At 41.6% G+C, this 23113-nt stretch overlaps 1 protein-coding gene and 2 long non-coding RNA genes across 6 annotated transcripts in view; 1 reads left to right on the forward strand and 2 right to left on the reverse strand.

Moving 5' to 3' along the window:
* The window catches only part of cacna1ha (calcium voltage-gated channel subunit alpha1 Ha), a 139271-nt gene extending 135124 nt beyond the window's left edge, over positions 1-4147 (reverse strand). The window contains exons 1-2 of one of the 3 annotated variants that reach the window (XM_088613227.1): positions 3419-4147; positions 2611-2945 (exon numbers count right to left, since the gene is read on the reverse strand). In XM_088613227.1, coding sequence (XP_088469353.1) covers positions 2611-2921 — 311 coding nt within the window. In that variant the 5' untranslated portion in view covers positions 2922-2945; positions 3419-4147. Of the gene's footprint in view, positions 1-2610; positions 2999-3418 lie in introns of all 3 variants that reach the window. The other 2 variants (XM_088613228.1, XM_088613226.1) reach the window with 2 other exon arrangements.
* LOC148644965 (uncharacterized) lies at positions 4033-8402 on the forward strand. The gene is made up of 2 exons (XR_015928569.1): positions 4033-4171; positions 6802-8402. It is a non-coding gene; the product is annotated as an uncharacterized LOC148644965 (long non-coding RNA).
* LOC148644966 (uncharacterized) overlaps positions 6770-23113 on the reverse strand; it is a 58499-nt gene continuing 42155 nt past the window's right edge. Inside the window, exons 3-6 of one of the 2 annotated variants that reach the window (XR_015928567.1) lie at positions 13320-13427; positions 11723-11905; positions 8766-10047; positions 6770-7824 (exon numbers count right to left, since the gene is read on the reverse strand). This is a non-coding gene — a long non-coding RNA (uncharacterized LOC148644966). The other variant, XR_015928568.1, reaches the window with a different exon arrangement.

The following is a 23113-nucleotide window of genomic DNA, read 5'->3' on the forward strand; positions in this document are numbered from 1 at the left end:
TTATTTAATGGCAATTATAACATTTAATATTTATCATCTGGAAATGTACAAGTGCTTATATTCAGTGAAACTGAAGCTTTTTAAAAGTAAATAATAATAATAATGGACTTTATTTTATATAGCACCTTTAAAGGTGGCTTCTCAAAGAGCTTTACAGGATGACAACAACAATAAATAAGAAGAATGAATAAATGTTTGTTAGATCAATGGACCATTTGTCGCTATGACCATTTATGATGTCTCTGTTTGTTTTAACTAAAGAAGTACTAAGGGAAACCAATACAGAACTGATGTACTGTACCTCACCATGAGAATAAACAATAATGAAAAAGCATTATCCTGAATTCAATACTACGTTTTTGACAGGTGGTCTCCTTGCGCTAATTGCAGAGTTATCTGTTTTAACTCCATTGAGGAATCTACCATATAATACTGTGTGTTTCTTTAAGCAGGAGTTCACAAATTCCCTTAATCCAGATCATCTTGAATGTGAGCAATTATCTAATGCTTTCTCCATGTGGCCCAATCACTTATATGAGCTGGAAAAGCTCTTTTCCTACAGAAGACCTCAGACAGTGCATTAAAGTTATCTGCAGACATCTCCACAGAAGCAAACTCAGTCTTGCAATTGTGTGTCATAATTTATTCCACGCCTTTGTCCTGTTTTAATAAGAGGCACATAATGCACTCTACTCAGACAAAATGCTTTTCTGTTCTATATGTCCATCACTCCAGTCACAAGTCTTGACAACCAGATTTCATGAAAAAAAGCATTTCTGCACATAAGGTGCCAAGCTTCCAAAAACAGGCCAGAACACTAAAATAAAGGCTTACAAAGATGTTATGGAGTGGAAATCTCTTTAATAGATGCAAAGCATTCTGGGTGCTATAGCCTACAAACTAGTACCTATAAGAGAATATGCTTCAGTGATGATGCAATAACTCTGGCGTTGCCGGACATATTTTGAAACTGTCTGAATCTGGCAGAACAAAACAAAATCTGTCAACCTAGAATAGCCTGACGTCTGACAAAAACATACAGAAAGAAAGTGTGATTCATGTGTTTTCCAGGGTTCCCCCATAATCTGTTATTCCATAAGTAAGCACAGTATTGCCCAGTCTAAGCACATTAAACAAAAGGCAAGAGTTTCATTCAGCCTGTGTGAAATTATTCAAAACATTTAGTTATGGCACAGTCAGAACAGCAACACAAAAATGAGTGTCAGCCCTGAATCATTATGATCACCTGCCAGCGTTATAGAAATATGCATCCCTGTAAAGATGTAACCTTATCTTAATAGCAATTAAGTCAAACCTCATGTACCCACAGGAGAATTCATCAGCCCCTTTGCTGAAACATATGTAACCTTCTACCAACATCCTACCACACTTACACCAATTAAAGCAGCACACAAACTGGCTTATTTTTCTAGGTAAATTCAAAAATAAGATGAACACACCTAGATGTTTTTAATCCCTCCAAAACAGAAATTTGACACAACAATTAACTCTTAAAATGTTGTTGAGGCGTTTTTGGATAATATTGTCTCTGCCTTGTGACAGACAGTGCATCCATTTTGTACACAAGTCACTAATCTCAGGTCCTCTTCCATTCCCCTGCACAGAGCAGAGTTTCTAATAATGAATGTTCTGGAAAAAAAAATCTAGGAAACAGATTTGGTTTCTGTGACAGGCTGTCATGTTGCTCGTGATTCATAATGTCAGTGTATCTTTTTTTCCTCAAATTGAAGGCTTCTTTTAAGATCAGCAAAATAGAATGTCACTAAATACCTCCCTTTCATATACTACGAAGTTATGAATCGTTTGAAACAACCGTCAGCGATAATATTCCAACACAAACCAATCCAAATCAACACAGTCACAATTTGGAAAGAAAGTGTTCAACGTTTTTTATTCTTTAAAAAAAAAACAAACTTTAATATTTACTGCAAGGGGTGTTGGCAGACGAAAATGCCTGTATTATAAGGTACACTTAAGAACAAAATCACTCGCTCTGATAGCTAATTATTTATAAAGAACTTTCATAGCAGCGTTGCCTCCAGGCTGATATCATCTCACAGAAAGGAACGTGTGGGGGAGAAGACTACATCAGGAACAGTAGTTACATGTAATATTACGCGAGATTTAGTAGCAAATTCATCAACCGTAAATCGGTTTTTTTCATTACCCAGTTCAAATAGCACTTCATCAAATGAATGGAGTGACAGCCACCGCTAATGTTAATATATAATAAGGCTCAATAATAATCAATTAAATGAATTGCTTCATTTCCTCTAAACTATTTGAATATTAGGTTCAAATTAAATTAAAACCCTTAAGCAGCAGAACAAAAATAAATCAGTTAAAAGGGCAGGTTTCCGCAAATATATGCAAAATACGCATATGGGTGAAAACTGTGCGTGTATTTAACAGGACAACAAGACGGACTTTCACTACAAATGTCCCGAGGAAAACAGAAATAGAAACGCTCGGAGAGGTTGCGTGAATAAAACGAGACCCCCTGCTAAACAGGAGAACTCCACAGCAGACAACACAACTGCAGAAAAGTTCAATGCTTGGGAGCAACTCAGAGCGTAGCGGAAAGGATATGGGTTACAAACCAGCCTCAGACACCAGCTGCGAGGTCGCGTCGTCTGCTTGAGACAAAAGAAGACCACGGGAGCGAGGGCTGGATAGGGCATCTGTGGTTCATCCTCCGAGACCAGGTCGGGAACCTGATCGCGTCCGCTCGATCCCCTGGAGCCCAAACTCTCCATAACGGGGTTCCCAGAGCTGCCCCCATCTTCCTCGTACACGGGGTCTCCGCCCCGAGCCGGGCATTGCTCCGAAGCCGAGATCGGTACTCTCACCTCCTCGCTCCCCAGCTGACGAAAGTGCTCGTTCTCCTCGCCATCAGTCATGATAGCGCGGCTGGAGACGAGACCCTGCTCGGACAACACAGGGGCTGGTCAGTCCGCCGGACAGCGACTGGGGCTGACTAGACAGAAGTTGTACTGCATTCAGAAATCCAGTTACAGTCAATGTCACAAAGGGGGTAATTTAGCTGGTTGTGTATTGCTATATTAAGAGTTCAAAATAACTGTCACAAAGTGAACGCAAAAAGTAGCTACACAGCTATGAGCTGAAGTGAAAATAATAATAGACAAAGGACGAAAAGCAAAGTTTAAATTATTTGTCATTAAAATTCTGCGAACGAGTGCGGAGTTCATTTTACAATGACAGAATTCCACTCTTTAAGACTTGCCCTGCCATCGACAGGGATCAACGCTTTTTTTTTTTAAATGCTTGAATTCAGCAGGTAATCTTTGAGTTCCAAAACTAGCTGAACGAAGCTCGCTAAAACCCAGGCAAAAGTTTATTATTTAAAAAAAAGATCATACGCATATTTCATATTTACCTTGATGTTGAGGACTGCTGAGTGCCCATAAGCATTGCATTTACTTCCCAATGCGTAGCCAGGCAAATTCCTTCTTAAGCAATCCAGGCTTTACTGCAATCCATCCTCGCTCTCACGATATAGTTTCGCCTTTCAGTCAATCCAGCTGAAGTCGCAAATAAGTGAATCAGTGAGAACTGCAGTAAGAGCATACGGTACCGGCGACGCGTCGCTCGTCTCCCCTGTGAGTGTTAGTAGAAAAACCGGACATTTGCACGAGGATTAACTGCGAGTCGAGGTTTGAGCGGAGCGTCTGGACCCGGCGAGGCTCCGCGCTGTTCTGAGACGCCAAACTTCTGTCTTACCGGGGGCTCTGCGACACGTGACTCCAGGTCGGAGACCGAGGAGACACCTCGGGGCTCCACCATCAGCACCGAGCCGCCCCACCTGCCTCCTCCAGCAGTGCGGGCGAGAGCGTAACTGGTTTCGGCGTAAAACAAGGCTTTATCTTTCCATCATCTCCCCTCTCCGCCTTGAGATCGCCAAGCCCAAATGACCAACTGGCCTAGCGCGTTTCCCAGGGAGACCCGCTCAGTTTATCTGGGACCATGCTTGCTGTACGATGACGGGACACGGAGGAATCTTACGACAGGCGCAGAAGTCGGATTTCTTTCCCTTTGTCTCCGAAACTGCTTCACCTCCTGCTTTGTATCAAGAGGAAGGTGCCGTTTCCTTTTCGAGCGATTACATTTACCTCTAAGGAAACGCGCAAAAGTAAGAACATATAACTTGAAGCGTACACGATGATTTAAACGGTGCTGCTGAATTGTGAAAGCCAGCAGTATTTAGCGATAAATTATTCACGCTGTGTCCGTTTGATGAGTATTTTGATTACAGCTATTATTAAAAAACAGAGCGCACAGGCGACTACCTTGTACCTTTTTATCTTTAAGTGTAAAACTACGCGTATGCGCAGCCCGTAGCAGAAAGTGAGACGTTCCCTCTCCGAAAATCAACCCGGCAGTTTCCCACCTTTCCGCTGTTTTTGCCAGTACCCATTATTTTTTACATAGCGGAGAACATGCGTCCCTGCTCCCCAACCACAGCCTCCTGGGATAACTTGCTACAGGCGCTTGCGTCTCCATCCAGTGTTCGAGGCACCAGCGCGGAAACTGCCGCGATTCCCCGGCGCTTCGGCTAAAATCGTTCGGGTTGGGTTCTGCTTTTGTTAACACGTACTGTAGGACTTCGACCTGCCGGCAAAGTACCACGAATGTCAGAACGAAGTGCGATCTGAGCGATTCACTCTCACACACACTTTTGGTCTTCTCCTTCCCTCCGGACTGTAAAACGCCTCCGTTTTCGGACGCGGTGCCAAGCTGCGGCACCCTGGCTGGTATTGACATCGACGGCGCGTTAGGCACGCTTGCAGCGAGACAAAAAGTTGATTCCTATTTAATTATTTAGCGAGCTGCTCAATCCATTGACACCTCCATTTACTAGTCCTTTCCCGAAACGGATCCTTTGTCTTAAATGCGGCACACATCGCGCCAGAGATGGTCATTAAATCATTTGAGTAGTGCGCCTTTTATTCTCTAAACCCACATTTTCTACCTGTACATATAGATGGATGGGGGAGGGGTATTCTTAGGGTCTCCTGGTCTTATTCGAATTAACATTTCACTGGGTAGGTTTGAGGAATTGTGCTGCTTAGCAGTGCCTTGGATATTGGTATAAGTTAGGTCTGCCTCCTTGTTAAAATATGGGCTTGACATTAAGCTTATTATTTTTGGTAAAACCAGGGTTGGAGAGCAGGAGGTCACTTCTGTATTATTGGGCCTGTGTTGGATACGGTAGGTGATTTGGCAGAATTGTGCCTCCTCTGCAGCTACCCAGATGGGAGAATGACATTGTTGTGCTGTCTGGTCACATCTACCCTGGACTCTTCCTGCTTCTAAATTAAATTAGAGATAAGCAACACTTACAGAACTGTGCTGGACGTGTCCTTTAATTATTTCTAAACTTTTTTTGAACATGGCTAGCCATCAAAGCACAGCACAGCAAATGTCCAGATATGGAACCCTGCCTCTAAACAAGAGGTGCACATTACGAGCGTGAAATTAAATATGGCCCTCCCTCACGTGACCTGTTTCCTGCTTGTCTGGCAAGGAACTCCTACAGCAGTACAGAAACCAGCTAAGGCCTGTCTGACTTCTCTCTTAGAAGTGGTCAGGTTTTAGCTGCAGAGATTTAGACAGGCAACACAGTTTTGTACATGGAGGAAATGTTTTCCTGTGGAGTATTTGTTCTGATAACAACTAGACCTCCCCCCACACAAACCCATACCTCAAAAACAGGATTTCCTGTAATCTGCAGGTAATTACTTCTAAATACTGTACAAATGTTAAGCTTCACAGTGTGTTTCATCCAACAGCCTTAGCTGTTGACAGAGCGAGTGTCATTGCTTGTGATTCCGGCTGTATCATGCATCTAATGTACTGGGGCAGCTACAGAAGCCACAACACTCTCACGTCACAGAGTACCTTGCTTTTACAGACTGTGAAAATGCAGTTGTATAGCATGGAACGAGGAGAGCAACACAATGCTGCATTTTTCTGCAAAAATAAAACCAGGCAAAAATGCAAAATCATTTTGGCTCCATGGAGTTCTATGGAAGGCATGTCATGCGTCTTCAAGCATGGCAGGCTTATTCATTGTGGGGCCAAAAACAGCATTAAAGTTATTTAAGATCACCTTACCCCTCTTGGCAGCAATGCAACACAGAAAGGAATTTAATTTCAGTGAACCTGACTCGTCATAATAAAGGTTTGCAGCTGGCAGGAGTCTTTTTAAGTGAAAGCGCTTAGATATAGTTTACAAAAAGGAATAGACACTAAAGAGACCAGCAGCACTAAGACGAACGTGTGGTAAATGTTTCCCAGGGTGTGCTGAGAGTGGTGTTCAGATATGAGTGGCCTCATGTATTATTAAGGTTTGCAAAGACAAGCAGTCTTGTTTCCCTTGGTTATAAACATTTGAATTATATTTATTAGAGAGAAAGAAAAGCAGTGGTTAGCTTGCTGCCTCACAGCACTGTGGCCCCGGGTTCAGTTCTGGGCATGAGTGCATGTCTGTACAGTATGTGCCCTGCTATGGACTGGCATCCCACCCAGGGTGTATCCTGCCTTGCACCCGTTGCTTGCTGGGATAGCTCTGGCTCCTCCACAACCCTGAATTGGATAAAGTGGTTGGAAAATGGATGGGTGGATATTAGAAAGGAAATTTAAGACATACCATATATCGTACAGAAAGATCTGCTTCATTCAGAAAGCTACATACAAATCTTTGGAAAAAAAAAACCCCAACATAATATAGGCTAAACCTTCTGCTTTATTTTGTTTCAGCCTACTGTCTGATTCCCACTGTTGACAGCAGTGTTGATTATAGCAATGGATCACAGAAACACAGCGGGTCAGAAGGGAAAAAAGGAAGCCATTCTTTTGATTCTCAGGTTTTCAGATCATGTTCACCGTCCTTGGGTCACGCAGACGAGTTTGTCACTCTGATGTCTCCGATTCAGCTTCTCCTACGGCTCCAGAACAGAAAACGCGATATAAAACGAGGAATCCAAACATCCCGGCTGCTGTATGGCAGGGGCTGTTTCTCGTCACGCGGCGCTGCTCTTCCACTGCTGTAGGTAATTTATACAAAGCTTTAAGGCCCTTTGTAAAGACCTTCATAGTAAACTGTAGGAAGCCCAGGATAAGCAGATGGGGCTCCGGCTCTTCCAACTTTGAAGTGAGAATGTGAAGAATCTCTCCCCTCCTTTCTCACAACATGCTTCAGCTGTCCTTCTCCTTCAGCAAGACACCACAACCAGCCAGCTGGACTCCAGGAACGCCGTAGCAAAGGACTTGGTTTCCTTCTAGTGACAAAAGCGGCCGCCTAATACGCTCCGGATTAAAAACAACAGTGGCTACCATGGCAGATGAAAACTCGCTGATTGGGTGGGCCTGGAGAGCCGGGCGGCGCCGACTTCAGAAGTTCTTCCTTCCCCCCCCGGCCACAGCCAAGGGTTTCAAGGTTGTTGAGTCCAGAGCAAGGACGCAGACTCCGCAGCAGCACGGGCAGACAGCTTGTCGTGGGCAGCCGGCTGTCCTAATTCTCACCCCCCCCTTCCCCGTCACCTCCTTCCTGTTCCACTTCTTCTGACTTTGTCGTTTATTTCCCAGTGGGTGGGGCGCAGCACAGAATTTGATACCCAAACCAAACAAAAATTGTCTTCGGTTTGGCTAGGTCTCTCTTCTTCTGGGGGGGGGGGGCTGCTTTCTATTTAATTGTTTCAGAAACATCGTCAGGTTAGGAGGGCTGCACGTCAGGGGTGGGTGATGTGGGTTCCCCTCCTGTACGGAGTTCTCTTTGGGATCCTTTTAGATGAAAAGCACCACGTAAAAGCAAGTAATTATTATTCGGACTATTACTGTAGCACTGCACCTGAATAATGAGTGTTGAACCTTCATATTTACATGTCCAAAGGTACAAAAAGGACAGCTAATCCCCCAGAGGAAATAAACTCCAAATATTTACCTCCAACGCAGTCGTTAAACTTTGTTTTTTCCCCCCAGATAAGCATAAGCTTCATTACTGCCATACGTTTCCATTTGCTGATAAGGCAAGAGGAGTTATTTTGGAAATGCAACTTGCTGTACAAGCCAATGTTAGTTTAATCCATTTCTGGAAGTGATCTGCGGACTTTAATTAAACGTGGAGCTTCCAGTATGTTCGGTTACTCGCACTTTGGAAACTTTAGGTTTGGATTTGGGAGATAAATATTTTGTTTATTACTTAGATTAAAATGCCAGTTTGAAAAAATGCATAGACAATCATATTGCTTAAAGAGCTGTGATAGACAAGTCTCAATAATGCACTTCTATTCTTATTTGGTCATTTATGTAACTGGCTCTCACCCAACATTTCAATCAAAATAAACCCAGGTCAACACGAATGTTTGAAATTGTGTGATTTATTACAGATGACAACTGCTTTCCTTCTGGAATTGCTGGAGCCCATTTTTTTTTTACAGTTTGGTGGAATTGTTTATGTGTAAATCACAGTTTCTACAGTACATCTTAACATAAGATAAATAACCCTTTTACCATTTTCCGGGGACATAATTTCAAATCCTCCTCCCATTTAAAATACACTGCTGTACAATTCAGCATGAGAAGAATCGTTAAACGGTCAGAAGTTGAAAGATGCATTCATTTGTCCTGAGATTAGTATAATTTCTTTTTTTTTTCCTAATCTGGAAATTGTACCTAATCCTAATCTGTTAGGATTCATTTGAAAGGCAAACATACAGACATACCAAACAGCAAATGTGAACACTTCTTAATAGTATTTCCAGGTCACACCCACGCAGGTCATCCATATATCTCCTAGCTGACTGATTTTACATAGAAAAACAATCAAATAAAAGACAAAGTTGTAAAGTCAAAGATATCATTTAAAAGGCGTTTGTTTGCCAGTAACATTGGTTGACTTTTATTAGAAAGAGGACCAAATGCTAAAGCGACTCAATACAGTGCACTAATAAAGCCTATCTTCAGGCAGATCAAACAAGCTTCACCGCTGTGGTATCGAGGTGCCGCAGTGGTGCAGCGGTCTAGTTGCTCTGCCTGCACTGTTGTTTTTTTTTAACAAAAAAGCCCTGGTGACAAGTTTCATCCTTACATTTAAAAATGTGTTCCTGAAGATTTGTTGCCATTACTTCTATTGTGCTCAGTCATTTTAGGAAATTACGCTAATAGGATATGACCAAAGGCTTGGCATGTTATTCAAAACTGCCAATATTTAGATCACTCGGCATTCGTATGCCAGAAATAGATGTGAATGTCACCTTGGCGGATTGAAACGTGTCCATAAACCTCTGGGAGCCACTTTAACCCCTGTCTGACATTATGCTTTTTACCCTGCAGGTCGCTCAAGGTTTTCTCCATCTTGTACCCCAAAATCACCATTGACTCCTACAGCACAGTTCCGTAGTCAGCCATTTACACAAGGCAACAGTTATAGAGCCAGATAAATGGCTTTAACTCTTTCACCCTCATCCTTACTCCCCTGTTCTTCATGATCACTTTCAATTGAAGCACCATCAGGACGTCTTCTGCCACCACTGCCCACCACCTCTGTTGTTTTCTTTAAGGCAGTAGAGCTGGTTTCTCTCTGCTCTGCTGCTGGACTGCACAGAAATCTACAGTATGCTCCTTTGCACCAATGGATAAGGCTCCTATCTATCAGACAGCTTCCCTGGAACATAGGCAGAGCACTACAGGCCCCAAAACAGCTGAAAGCTCTGGTTGTTTTGGCAGGCAGATAACATAAGCCCATCTAGTAACAGTTTGGTTTGCATCTGCTCTTTGAAGTCTAGAACAGCTTGCAGGGTGTAAGAACAGTGCAGCCCAAACCTCTTACAGGAGAGCTTTCCTCTCTCACACCCTGGCAACCACACAATGCCTCCTTTTTCCAAAACTTGTATAGATCTCTCCACCTCCGGTACATCTTCCATGTTTAGCAGGAGTATAACTGCAGTTTGCTCTGAACGCCAATGCAAGGTATAAACACAATCTTTGTTCTTCATGGAACAAATCCTGAAAAAAAGGAGGAGCGACTGAGTATTGTTGTTTTTTGAGGCAAAAATGTTCTTTGTGCATACTGCAAAGTTGTTTTTTATTCAGACGTAAACACTGTAGATACAGAACCTGCAATAACAGACTGGTTTGCTAGGTGAACAGGGTGTGCTGTTTTCAAAATGCTCCCTGCTTTTCCGTGTCATTTATGCAGCAGTTTGATGTCAAAGAGTACAAATCTCTTTATCAAACAAAAAGGACAGACTTGAGGGAATTAATACTGGAATGTACTTACGCACTGAGCTGGTTCATTCATTACAGTTTTAACTGACAGCATCTACTTAGTGACAGAAAGAATCTTCTGATCAAAAATAGCCGGCGTGCTGTGTTTCCATGCAAAATGCATCTGATTTTTTTTATTTTCCCCTCAAAACAGACAGGATATTAATGTTAATGAAGCCCCAGTACCTTTGCCAGCAGCACACTTTAGTGCTCTTTCACAGTTCTTTCTGTCTAATACGATATTTGCTTTCTTCAAATTTTTCAACACCACCGGTGATCCATAGAACAACTATAAATGATCTCTGCTCTTTTTTACTGAAACCAAATTGATTTTTTGGCTATTAAAGAAGGGGGGGAGGAGGTACTTTATTGTGTTATTCTTTACAATCAGTTTTTTTTACAAAAATAGTATTTTCTTATGTAAGCTTGCTGTTCCAGCTGGGATTCCTCTTACCAGCTGGGATACCGGTTCGAACAGATCTCTTTTCTCCATTCTGGCAGCTTACACTGCAGAAGGCTGTTTTTTTTTTCTGCCTGTCCAGACTCTCATGTAATCCTTTCAGCATTTATTTTGTAAGTCTGTATCCTATTGAGTCACGGGAAGGCTGAAACATCTCAGTATAGGCTACGATAAACTTGGGCACTGCCTGCAGTGATTGATCTAGCCTTGCCATTCTCAGAGTGGGAGACTGTCTCGCATTTGATCTGAGAGAATTCTGTTCTTTTAACCTCTCAGTCGAAATCTGGAAATCAAACTGGTATCTCCAGCTCTTCATCCTGCTCTGCAAAACAAGGCTGTCCAGTTGTATATGTTGACAAGCAAAGCCATTAGCAAATTAAGTCTGCATTAGCATCTTTACTCTTAGTTTTGTTTCCATGGTTCATACTGTGATTGTTCTGAAGCAGCAGGGCTGCTGACTGTATTTCCAGGGCTATGGAATCCTGGGTATTGTTCTGCACTTGCCCTATTCTTTTATTTATAAACTATGAGAAACTAGGCTATGTATGTCATTTTAAACATGATGCTCAGTCTCGAGCTGTTGCCATAGCTACCAATTAAACCACATCATCCACTAGAAAGCATTCTATTAGGTTTCCAACGTTTGGGGTTTTTTTTAAATTAAAAAAAAGGGCAAATTGAATTTCAGAATCTCTGCCAGAGGAATCTGAATAAGCCAGAGTGTGTGGAATACCCTCAGAACTGTCACGTGTCCTCTTTGGAAGATGAGAGGGTGGCATATCGATGAGTGACAGAGCTCCTGCATGCTCCAGAACTGCTCTCCCGCTTTTCACTCGCTGTGGAATCACAGATCGGAGATGATCAGGTCAAAGCATGTTAATGGATTTCCCAAGCTGCTAATGGGGGTGGGGGAGGGGGGGGGGGGGGCTGAAGGTTTGTAATACACTGACTCACTGTGGGATAAGTGATGGGCTCCTTGTCAAGAGCGTTTCCAGAAGAGATGTACTCACACGCACGCCAGTACGGGCGAGCGGCATTATCGCGCCGAGCCACGGCGCACCAGACAAGCGAGAAGGGGTCTGGTCTTCAAACGGGGAGGTGACAGACCGTCCTGCCTGCCACATGGAAACGCCAGAGCTGCGCAAACAGGAGAAGCTGTCAAGCCCCAGACCACTCAAGGAAAAACAAAATGAAACAGTGCAATCCATCTCAAATGAATCTGAGCAAGAGTTTGGCTGCTCTGGCCAGACTGAGGCAGTTGCATGTTTTGTTGCTGTAGGACAATTGGGAAACTCAAGGTATTTTTACACTTCCCTCCTGAAGGATACCCCCAGAATAGCATTCCCTCCGAGCAGAAAGAAAAATCTAGACAGCAAGAGAGAGGCAAACTAACCCCTTGAAATACCGAATTGTCCTGTTTTCTGAACTTACATGGAAGTTCTGTATAAGATAGCTCATAGCAATTCATCGGACAATTTTTTTGTGTGCTTTTCCTGTAACATTTGATTCCCCAGAAATCTCCCAGAACATGCACATGTCCTTTAGGTAGTGGCATCGCTTTTATGACTCATTTTTATTTTATCTCGAAAGGCTGTTACCTGGCGATAAGGGACAGATGCGAAGCTTTTAAATATCAGCCACCTTCCTTTAATAATGAAGCTAAATCAAATGCCACCGTCTTGTGGTATTTGTTTTCAAATCAATCAACCGGCGAATCAAGGATAATTTGCATGAGGTCACTTGGCAAATGTGATGGGAGTCTTTTTTTTCCTGGTGCGTATTTCGGCGGAGACCTTCATGCGGAGCAATTATACAGGGACTGGGAAGAAGCACTGGGAAAAGGTCAGCAGAAGTTCAAACCAGTCCTCTGGGAACCAGGCAAGGAAAGGGAGAGCTGCTGGTTTCTGCTGATAATTATACTGAAACCACTACCTTGTTCCCTTATTATCTCACTAAAAAAACAGAGAAAGATGTCATTTAAGATCACCAGAACAGCTTCTTAAGAATATTTCAGGAATTGCTAAATGAGAGAACAGAAGACTGGAACAGCTGCCAAAAGCAAGCAATTCTCCTTCCTGGCCCTGATTTAAAGGACAAAGACTTCTACGGTAATATGGTCTGTAGAGTAACCCCATAAAAAAGCTGGTTACATACTTCAAGAAATTCAGGGGTCACAAAACAAAAAAATTATGGAAGGAGATGGATTCATGTAGCGTGAAAAAAGCACTAAAGAAACTAACTGCACTGAACATCTCATACAGCTTGAGTCACCTATGACGGCCCACTAAAGCAGGAAAACATGTTCCAGATTTTTGGGAATGTTGTGGGAAATTGAAAACAATGTTCTCTTCTCTTGCTGGTCAATCAGCTCTGAGGGGAAACTTGATGCTGGAAATGTAACTCTCTGAACTTCTCAAAAGAATGATCATTACTTTTTATATACAAGAAACAGGCCCAAACAAAGATTACACTCGTTAGTGTACTTTTACTACTGCGGTTATGTTAACCGCACACAAATTCTCCCTTTTTCTTCATCGTAATAGTCTGTTACCTGGTGCCAAACTATTGTTCCCATGCAAGGAGGCTGTGTCTAGAGAGGAACTGGAATCCTGCTCAAGAGATAACCACCCTCTCAGCACGAAACAGAATGCAAAACGTCCTGGAAAAAAAAAGTAAGAAACAGAAAGACTAGCTTAAGCAATGAGGAATGTAATCCTACTGGTTTAAGTTATTACATGCTTGAAATTATGCTTCTTTAATAAATGCAAGGAAATAATTGGTCCAACTACTTAACGAACAGCTCAGCTAGAATTAAACTCTCAAGTCTAAACAGAAAGTGTGTTATTTCAGGGGACATGAACAAGTACTCTATTGATTACGGATCCAGAGTCACAACCACTGTCCCTGGCCCTTCTACTGTATGGATTTCTGCCTTGTGCAATACAGTATGTTCCCTTAACTGGTCCACTGAGGAGTAAGTACCCTATTTGATTTCACCTTAAACTGAGCAATGTTTCAACAATAGCATGACAGTAGCATGGAAGCCTACTGTATATACACACATCCTTGAGGAAGAACAAACAATGTTAGTGGTGACTTCACAAATGGCTGTGATGACTGATGTTTCTGAAACAAATGTGCCTTGTGCCTATGTGATGAAAAACTACATGACTGCAAAGCCCATGAAGAGTTTATGAGACAGTTTTCTGCTCAGGAGGTCTCCGTATCTTGACAGAACAATGTGCTGATTGATTTTGCAGCCCCAGGACCGCGTGTACTGTATGTGATGATCTTTGAGATGTACACCAGCAACATGGAGGAGATCAAGAGGGACATTTATTGTTTTAAATTGAAGGAACATCAGGTCACTACAATGCTAGAGCAGAAAGCCCATAATCTTGAAAAGCTCATATAATACAATTAAAGGCTCGTTACACATGGAGGTACAAGTGAACAACAAATGAGTTAGAAATAAGTTAGAATCAGGCTATTCCACAGCCTGTTGCTGTTATGTTGTATGTTAACAAGACAGATATCAAGTCTACTCTATGAGTAGTGAGTAATACGCTGCCCATCCAATGCACAAGCAAACACTGTTCTATCACATTTTCAAAGACCAGACTCTCAGAGCCCTGTATTGCAAATGCCCTGGTTTAAAACGCTGGTTTCAAGTCTGTGCTGAGGAACTGTGTGGTTACTTTTATTTGTTGCTTGAATGAAAATCGTTATGATGGCTTCACATATTCTTTTAATAAAGCATATACAGAAATAACCTGGTAAAAGTAAAACAGGTCATGATGTGGAACCGGGGTATCAAGCTCTGGTCTGTAAGGGATGCTGGGATCTCCAAGCTGTCATTTCAAGTTAAGCTCTCCACTAACTAATTGATCTAACTGTTGGGTTGGTGGGGCATATTTAAAATTCCTTGCAGGATCTCTTTATTTCAGTTCTCAGCAGCTTTAAATCCAGAATCTGTAATGGCATTCTACTAATTGTACCCTATATAGTTTGTTCAAACCCAAATAAATCAAAGAAGATGAGTAAATTAGAGTGATCCACCTTGGACAAGAGAATGACCCCCCCCCCCCCCATCCAGAAGAACAGGACTGTCAGTACTCCTTCCCCCCCTTAATGAAGAATGAGCACAATGGCAAAGATGGGGTTGAGGGAGGGATGGTTACACAAAACACACAGGTGAGTCTGCAAGAAAGCACAAAATGAACATGAAAGCAGATGGAAGTGGGCACGACTAGAGTTCGGCCTCCAATTGAACTTGAGTTTATAAAACTCCATCAAAGAAATTCAGATACTGTTAACAAAACTCTTCCAGCAGTCAATCGAGATAGGGTTAGCAGCCATCAACTGCTAAAACTGATAATGTACACCTAGAAGAAGGGTGCCAAACTGGAACCAGGTAATTATAGATTATGTCTTACTTTTACTAGACACAAGAATATGGAAATGATAATAGGAACAAGCCCAGAGGTCCTGTTCAACTAATCTGTTAGGGTTTTTTTAACCCGTAATTGAAAAAAAATGGGGGATTAACAAAACCCGCTGAAGCTGAGAAACAAACACCCGGCAGATGACATGTAATGAAGACAAGTGAGGAGTTTAACATGCAGGTAACAGAAACAAACTCTCCATTTAAAAAGGGTAAAACGCTGAGGGTGAGAAATGTTTGCGTAAGTGTTAAGTGTTGTTTAGCGTTTACATCTTCAAAACAATGTGGAGGAGCACTCTAAAATGAGAAACATATTAGGATGTATAGTTGAAAGTGTAGAATTTACTTCAAGGCGTGTTATGTTAAAATTTCGGAATGCATGAGTTAGGCCTCATTTAGTGTATCATGTAAAATTTTGGTCACCACCTTACAAGAATAGATGCTCCTGAATTTAAATTGGAGTGCCCTACACTGACAGGCTCAAAGAAACCTACAGAGTTTCTTACATTCCAAATCCTCAAATTCTTTGACACGGTCAGACCAGTGGGCTTTTAAGGAATCAACAACCCACATGCGGAAACTACAGTGATGGGCATTTAAAATGGAGTCCAGAAGCCAAATTTGACACGAGGATCTGGAACGAGCTACGGTACACATCCATGTTGTTGAAGCCAATAGACAGTCTTCTTCATAGAAATGATTGGAAAACATCAATTAGCTCCTGGGAACCAAACTGGCTAGATGGACAAAATGGCCTTTTCTGATAGGAAACCTTTCTTGTGTTCTGTTTTTGCTGGAGTCTCCAACAGTCCCCACTTCTCTTTTTCTCACGGTCTTGGTACCACGTTGTGTTGGTCTTGCGCTCTGGCGCACCATGGCTGCCGTCGCATCATCCAGGTGGGGCTGCACACTGGTGGTGGTGGAGGGGGAGTCCCCATTACCTGTAAAGCGCTTTGAGTGGAGTGTCCAGAAAAGCGCTATATAAGTGTAAGCGATTATTATTATCACTGCCACTGATTGATGTTATTGTGATGTTGGGGCTTCAGTGATGGGAATGATCAGAGAGCTTTTTTGGCTTCCGTCTATCCTGGGTGAAACGAACGTCTTTGGCGAAGTGGTGTCTTCTTGTCAGCACACTGGTGCTGAAACCTGAACACAGCCACTGTCCCATGAACATTTAACAGCCCGGCGCCTGCAATAACCAAGGAGATGTAGGGTCTCCGAGAGCAGAAGGGACTGACAGGGCTTCTGGTTTACCTGGGAGGGGCATCAGGTGGTGTAATAATAAGGTCCAATTCAAACGGTGACAGCATGTTCATGAACTCAACTCCCTAGACTCAGGAAGACCATTTTAAAAACAATTTGGGATCATCAGGGCTGCATGGGGAAAAAACAATCAGGATTTTCAGCTTCTATCAAATTCACTCCCACTCGGACGGCGCTGACTGACAGTCCCTCTGAGGGTATTCGGGGACGAGTACAGGACACCGTTGGCTCGATTCGTTTCAACACAAGCTGCAGAGACTCCGAGGAGGCCACCATCAACATATGATGCTTTTTGGCATTTCTTTCCCCTGGTCTTACATCACAGCTACTAAAGAACAACAAGGCAGAGATGCAATCACTGTTGAAGATCACTTACCATGGCCCCTGTTTTGAATTGCTATGGGAACATAATAATAGTTTGTATGTTTATCATCCGTGATGCTGCTGAGTGTTTTCTCTAGCTACGGGAGAGGGGAACACAGTGAGTGAGAAAGCTCCAAACACATCACCGCCTGATAAATGGAAAGGTTATGTACAATTACAGAGAGCAGCACCTGGGAAGAGAAGCATATTTGTCTGATGGGTGTTTAGGTCAATGGATTAATGCAGTATTCCCCAGCATAAATTTAGTCTTGCACTTGCATTTAACCCTTCTTTGATAATATGCGGGCCATTATTAGTGGTGGCTAATTAGCACTGTTCTCTCGCAGCTCTTGGGTTCTGGGCTCAATCATAGCCTGTGGTGATGCTGTATGGCGTTTTTGCACGATCTCCCTCTATATTCAAAAGATCTACATTTCTCCATGTGCTCCAACTTTTTTCCCACCTCCCAAAGCCTCCCCAGGTAGGTTAACAGAAGTGTGATAAATGGTTCCAGTATGCTCGGGTGTGTGTGTGCCCAGTGGGCTGTCATCCTGTGTGGGAAAGTGCAGTCCCTCTGCTACCAGAAAGATACTGGGAATTTCCAGGACTAGGTGGCTTTCTGATAATGGATGATACCACGTACAGTTAAGCATGCATAATTGAAACTGTTAACACTGAGCAACAGTGGCAGTAGTTCAAACTGTACATACTTTTCACGCATTTACATGACATTAATAAGATCATATTGGACACTACTTAAAGTTACCAGCTGCTTCAATTATTTTAAATAATGTATACAAACCAATACATTTAATCAAATGATACATATATCAACTGGACATTTTACCGAATACTACTGGATATAGTGTTCTTTAAGTTTACTATAACCAGCCTTAGGAACCTGCTGATGAATTTGTTTGTCAGATTCAGATTCTTTTTGCCAGGTCTGACACAGCTGTGATCTCCTGCCCAGGTAGACAGCCATGTCTATTCCTCTTGGAGCTGCAGGTTGCTGCTGGGCTTCAGACAGGTACCATGTGCAGCATTTGGTTTTATGTTCCCCATCAGGGGTCAGAATTTCTTGATCATCATCTTATCATTACATTGTACTTCCTGTGATCTTATCATCATATTGTACTTCCTGTCCAAGCCAGAGCCCCTTCTGCTCTAGGAGACCCTACATCTCCTCGGTTATTGCAGGCTGTTAAATATTCATGGGGCAGTGGCTGTGTTCACACTTCAGCATCAGTATGCTGAAAAGAAGACAACACTTCGCCAAAGAATCCAATGATACCTCTGATCCTGCTGGACACTAGCAGGATTAGTCATTATGACTGTAGTTTTGTCAAAAATGGGCTTTCACTCTTTCGCTCTTTCCTCGGGCCACTTAAATTGAAATCGCTGTGAAAACATGTGAAGCGTCTTTCCTGGCTTGTGGATTTGTGGTTCACTATGTAAGAATTGAACTGTTCTAATGCCAAGGCTGATGCTCAGTGTAGCAATGTTCCATCTAGAATGCACTAGGCACTTTATTGGCCTGGTATTTGAAACTTTCGTTTCAATATAAAACAGTGAGTAAATGGAATTTGAGCACTTTGGCTAGCAATTGGAGGATGAATGGGTTTTTCACAGGCCAGAAAAGGACAGGACACATCGAGGTTTCAGTCTTATCCCATTATAGAAGAATGTCACAATAGATAAGGAGGTTATGGAAGAAGCCTGACCTCATCTTTCAAACCTTCCAAGATGAGGGCACTGCCCTTACATTGCCGTTAATATGCTGGGGTCCCAATAGGTGCATTAAGTCTTCTTCATAGACAAGCGGTCACCACAGCCTCTCCTTGAACCAGCTGGCTCTTTCCAATGCATTTCATTTTACTAGCAAATGCGAAATTCCTTCTTGGGCCAGGGACAGAAAAAAAAACGGTGACAGTGCAGGGAATCATGGATCTATAAAACGCTGCACCACATCAAACAGCAGCCACATCAATCATGCAGATTTACGAGCGCGGTGAGGAATGAGGACAGGAATTCACCTCGCTGACCCAGGACACCATTGGGAAAGTGGGTCACTCAGACAGTGGGGAGGGGTGGTAGGCCTGGACGGGTTTGTATGTCACACAGTACACCTGCCAGAGGTGCCAAGAGCTAAATTTAAAAATCTAATTTTTTGACAACTATTCTATTATTGTAAATGTGGTATTGAACTGTGTTCTCACTGAGCACGGATTCAGGCTTATGTAGGGCAAAGGTCAGAAACCTCATGAAATCATGGGTTTCAGGGATCAGACACTCCTCATTGAGTTTACACAAACGTCCAAACGGGAAAATATACTTCAATGAATCACAATCTTACTCCAAAATGACTTAGCAATCTTGACAAACCAAAGAGAATGTACCAAGAATGGTCAAATTCTATTTTTTGAAAACTATTCTGTTATTGTAAAAGTCATATTGAAATGTGTTCTCACTGAGCACGGTTTCAGGCTTATCTAGGGTAAGAGTCAGAAAGGCCATGAAATCTTGGGTTGAATTGGTTATATGCCTGTACTTCTAATGCTAAATGCAGGAGTTTGCAAACTATAATCACTTTCTTTCAAACCTTTGCTTTTAGGGCAATTTAGACCACATTCCTTTTGGGCAATACTGTATATACCCATATACAGTATGTAAAAAAAAAATGTTGAGAAAACATTAAATTACCGCCTTTCCTAAATATCATTTCTGTCCTAAAACGCAGCCATGCCATCAAAAATTGTCTACGTTTTCTGGGAATCCTAACCCTAACCCTAGCTAGAGGTCTTACTGGGGTTAGGGTTCAGACACTCCTCAATGCATTTACACAAATTTCCACTCATTTCAGAGGAAAATATACTTCGCTGAATCACAATCTTACTCCTAAATGACTTAGCAATCTTGACAAACCAAAGAGAATGTCCCAAGAATGGTCAAATTCTATTCTTTGAAAACTATTCTGTTATTGTAAAAGGCGTATTGAAATGTGTTCTCACTGAGCACGGTTTCAGGCTTATCTAGGGTAAGATTCAGAAAGCCCATGAAATCTTGGGTTGAATTGTTTATATGCCTGTACTTCTAATGTCAAATGCAGGTGTTTGATAACTATAATCACTTTCTTTCAAACCCTTGCTTTTAGGGCAATTTAGACAACATTCCTTTTGGGCAAAACAGGATATACCCATATATGTCAGAAAAAAATGTTGAGAAAACATTAAAATACCACCTTTCCTAAATATCATTTCTGTCCTAAAACGCAGCGATACGATCAAAAATTGTCTACGTTTTGTGGGAATCCTAACCCTAACCCTAGCTAGAGGTCTTACTGGGGTTAGGGTTCAGACACTCCTCAATGCATTTACACAAATTTCCACTCATTTCAGAGGAAAATATACTTCGCTGAATCACAATCTTACTCCTAAATGACTTAGCAATCTTGACAAACCAAAGAGAATGTCCCAAGAATGGTCAAATTCTATTTTTTGAAAACTATTCTGATATTGTAAAAGGCGTATTGAAATGTGTTCTCACTGAGCACGGTTTCAGGCTTATCTAGGGTAAGAGTCAGAAAGCCCATGAAATCTTGGGTTGAATTGGTTAAATGCCTGTACTTCTAATGCCAAATGCAGGAGTTTGCAAACTATAATCACTTTCTTTCAAACCTTTGCTTTTAGGGCAATTTAGACCACATTCCTTTTGGGCAAAACTGTATATACTGTACCCATATATGTCAGAAAAAAAAATGTTTAGAAAACATTGAAATACCACCTTTCCTAAATATCATTTCTGTCCTAAAACGCAGCCATGCCATCAAAAATTGTCTACGTTTTGTAGGAATCCTAACCCTAACCCTAGCTAGGGGTTTTGCTGAGGTCAGGGTTCAGACACTCCTCATTGAGTTTCCTCAAACTTCCTTTCATTTCAGAGGAAAATATACTTTACTGAATCACAATCTTACTCCTAAATGACAAAGCAATCTTGAAAAACCAAAGAGAATGTGCCAAGAATGGTCAAATTCTATTTTTTGAAAACTATTCTGTTATTGTAGAAGTCATATTGAAATGTGTTCTCACTGAGCACGGTTTCAGGCTTATCTAGGGTAAGATTCAGAAAGCCCATGAAATCTTGGGTTGAATTGTTTATATGCCTGTACTTCTAATGTCAAATGCAGGTGTTTGATAACTATAATCACTTTCTTTCAAACCCTTGCTTTTAGGGCAATTTAGACAACATTCCTTTTGGGCAAAACAGGATATACCCATATATGTCAGAAAAAAATGTTGAGAAAACATTAAAATACCACCTTTCCTAAATATCATTTCTGTCCTAAAACGCAGCGATACGATCAAAAATTGTCTACGTTTTGTGGGAATCCTAACCCTAACCCTAGCTAGAGGTCTTACTGGGGTTAGGGTTCAGACACTCCTCAATGCATTTACACAAATTTCCACTCATTTCAGAGGAAAATATACTTCGCTGAATCACAATCTTACTCCTAAATGACTTAGCAATCTTGACAAACCAAAGAGAATGTCCCAAGAATGGTCAAATTCTATTTTTTGAAAACTATTCTGATATTGTAAAAGGCGTATTGAAACGTGTTCTCACTGAGCACGGTTTCAGGCTTATCTAGGGTAAGAGTCAGAAAGCCCATGAAATCTTGGGTTGAATTGGTTAAATGCCTGTACTTCTAATGCCAAATGCAGGAGTTTGCAAACTATAATCACTTTCTTTCAAACCTTTGCTTTTAGGGCAATTTAGACCACATTCCTTTTGGGCAAAACTGTATATACTGTACCCATATATGTCAGAAAAAAAAATGTTTAGAAAACATTGAAATACCACCTTTCCTAAATATCATTTCTGTCCTAAAACGCAGCCATGCCATCAAAAATTGTCTACGTTTTGTGGGAATCCTAACCCTAACCCTAGCTAGGGGTTTTGCTGAGGTCAGGGTTCAGACACTCCTCATTGAGTTTCCTCAAACTTCCACTCATTTCAGAGGAAAATATACTTTACTGAATCACAATCTTACTCCTAAATGACAAAGCAATCTTGACAAACCAAAGAGAATGTGCCAAGAATGGTCAAATTCTATTTTTTGAAAACTATTCTGTTATTGTAGAAGTCATATTGAAATGTGTTCTCACTGAGCACGGTTTCAGGCTTATCTAGGGTAAGATTCAGAAAGCCCATGAAATCTTGGGTTGAATTGTTTATATGCCTGTACTTCTAATGTCAAATGCAGGTGTTTGATAACTATAATCACTTTCTTTCAAACCCTTGCTTTTAGGGCAATTTAGACAACATTCCTTTTGGGCAAAACAGGATATACCCATATATGTCAGAAAAAAATGTTGAGAAAACATTAAAATACCACCTTTCCTAAATATCATTTCTGTCCTAAAACGCAGCGATACGATCAAAAATTGTCTACGTTTTGTGGGAATCCTAACCCTAACCCTAGCTAGAGGTTTTGCTGAGGTTAGGGTTCAGACACTCCTCAGTGAGTTTCCACAAACGTACACTCATTTCAGAGGAAAATGTACTTCGCTGAATCACAATCTTACTCCTAAATGACTTAGCAATCTTGACAAACCAAAGAGAATGTACCAAGAATGGTCAAATTCTATTTTTTGAAAACTATTCTGTTATTGTTAAAGTCGTATTGAAATGTGTTCTCACTGGCCATGGTTTCAGGCTTATCTAGGGTAAGAGTCAGAAAGCCCATGAAATCTTGGGTTGAATTGGTTATATGCCTGTACTTCTAATGCCAAATGCAGGAGTTTGCAAACTATAATCACTTTCTTTCAAACCTTTGCTTTTAGGGCAATTTAGACCACATTCCTTTTGGGCAAAACTGTATATACTGTACCCATATATGTCAGAAAAAAAATGTTTAGAAAACATTGAAATACCACCTTTCCTAAATATCATTTCTGTCCTAAAACGCAGCCATGCCATCAAAAATTGTCTACGTTTTTTGGGAATCCTAACCCTAACCCTAGCTAGAGGTCTTACTGGGGTTAGGGTTCAGACATTCCTCAATGCATTTACACAAATTTCCACTCATTTCAGAGGAAAATATACTTCGCTGAATCACAATCTTATTCCTAAATGACTTAGCAATCTTGACAAACCAAAGAGAATGTCCCAAGAATGGTCAAATTCTATTTTTTGAAAACTATTCTGATATTGTAAAAGGCGTATTGAAATGTGTTCTCACTGAGCACGGTTTCAGGCTTATCTAGGGTAAG

The sequence above is a fragment of the Lepisosteus platostomus genome, chromosome 19 (assembly GCF_059453375.1).
Source record: "Lepisosteus platostomus isolate fLepPlt1 chromosome 19, fLepPlt1.hap1, whole genome shotgun sequence".
Lineage (NCBI taxonomy): Eukaryota > Metazoa > Chordata > Actinopteri > Semionotiformes > Lepisosteidae > Lepisosteus > Lepisosteus platostomus.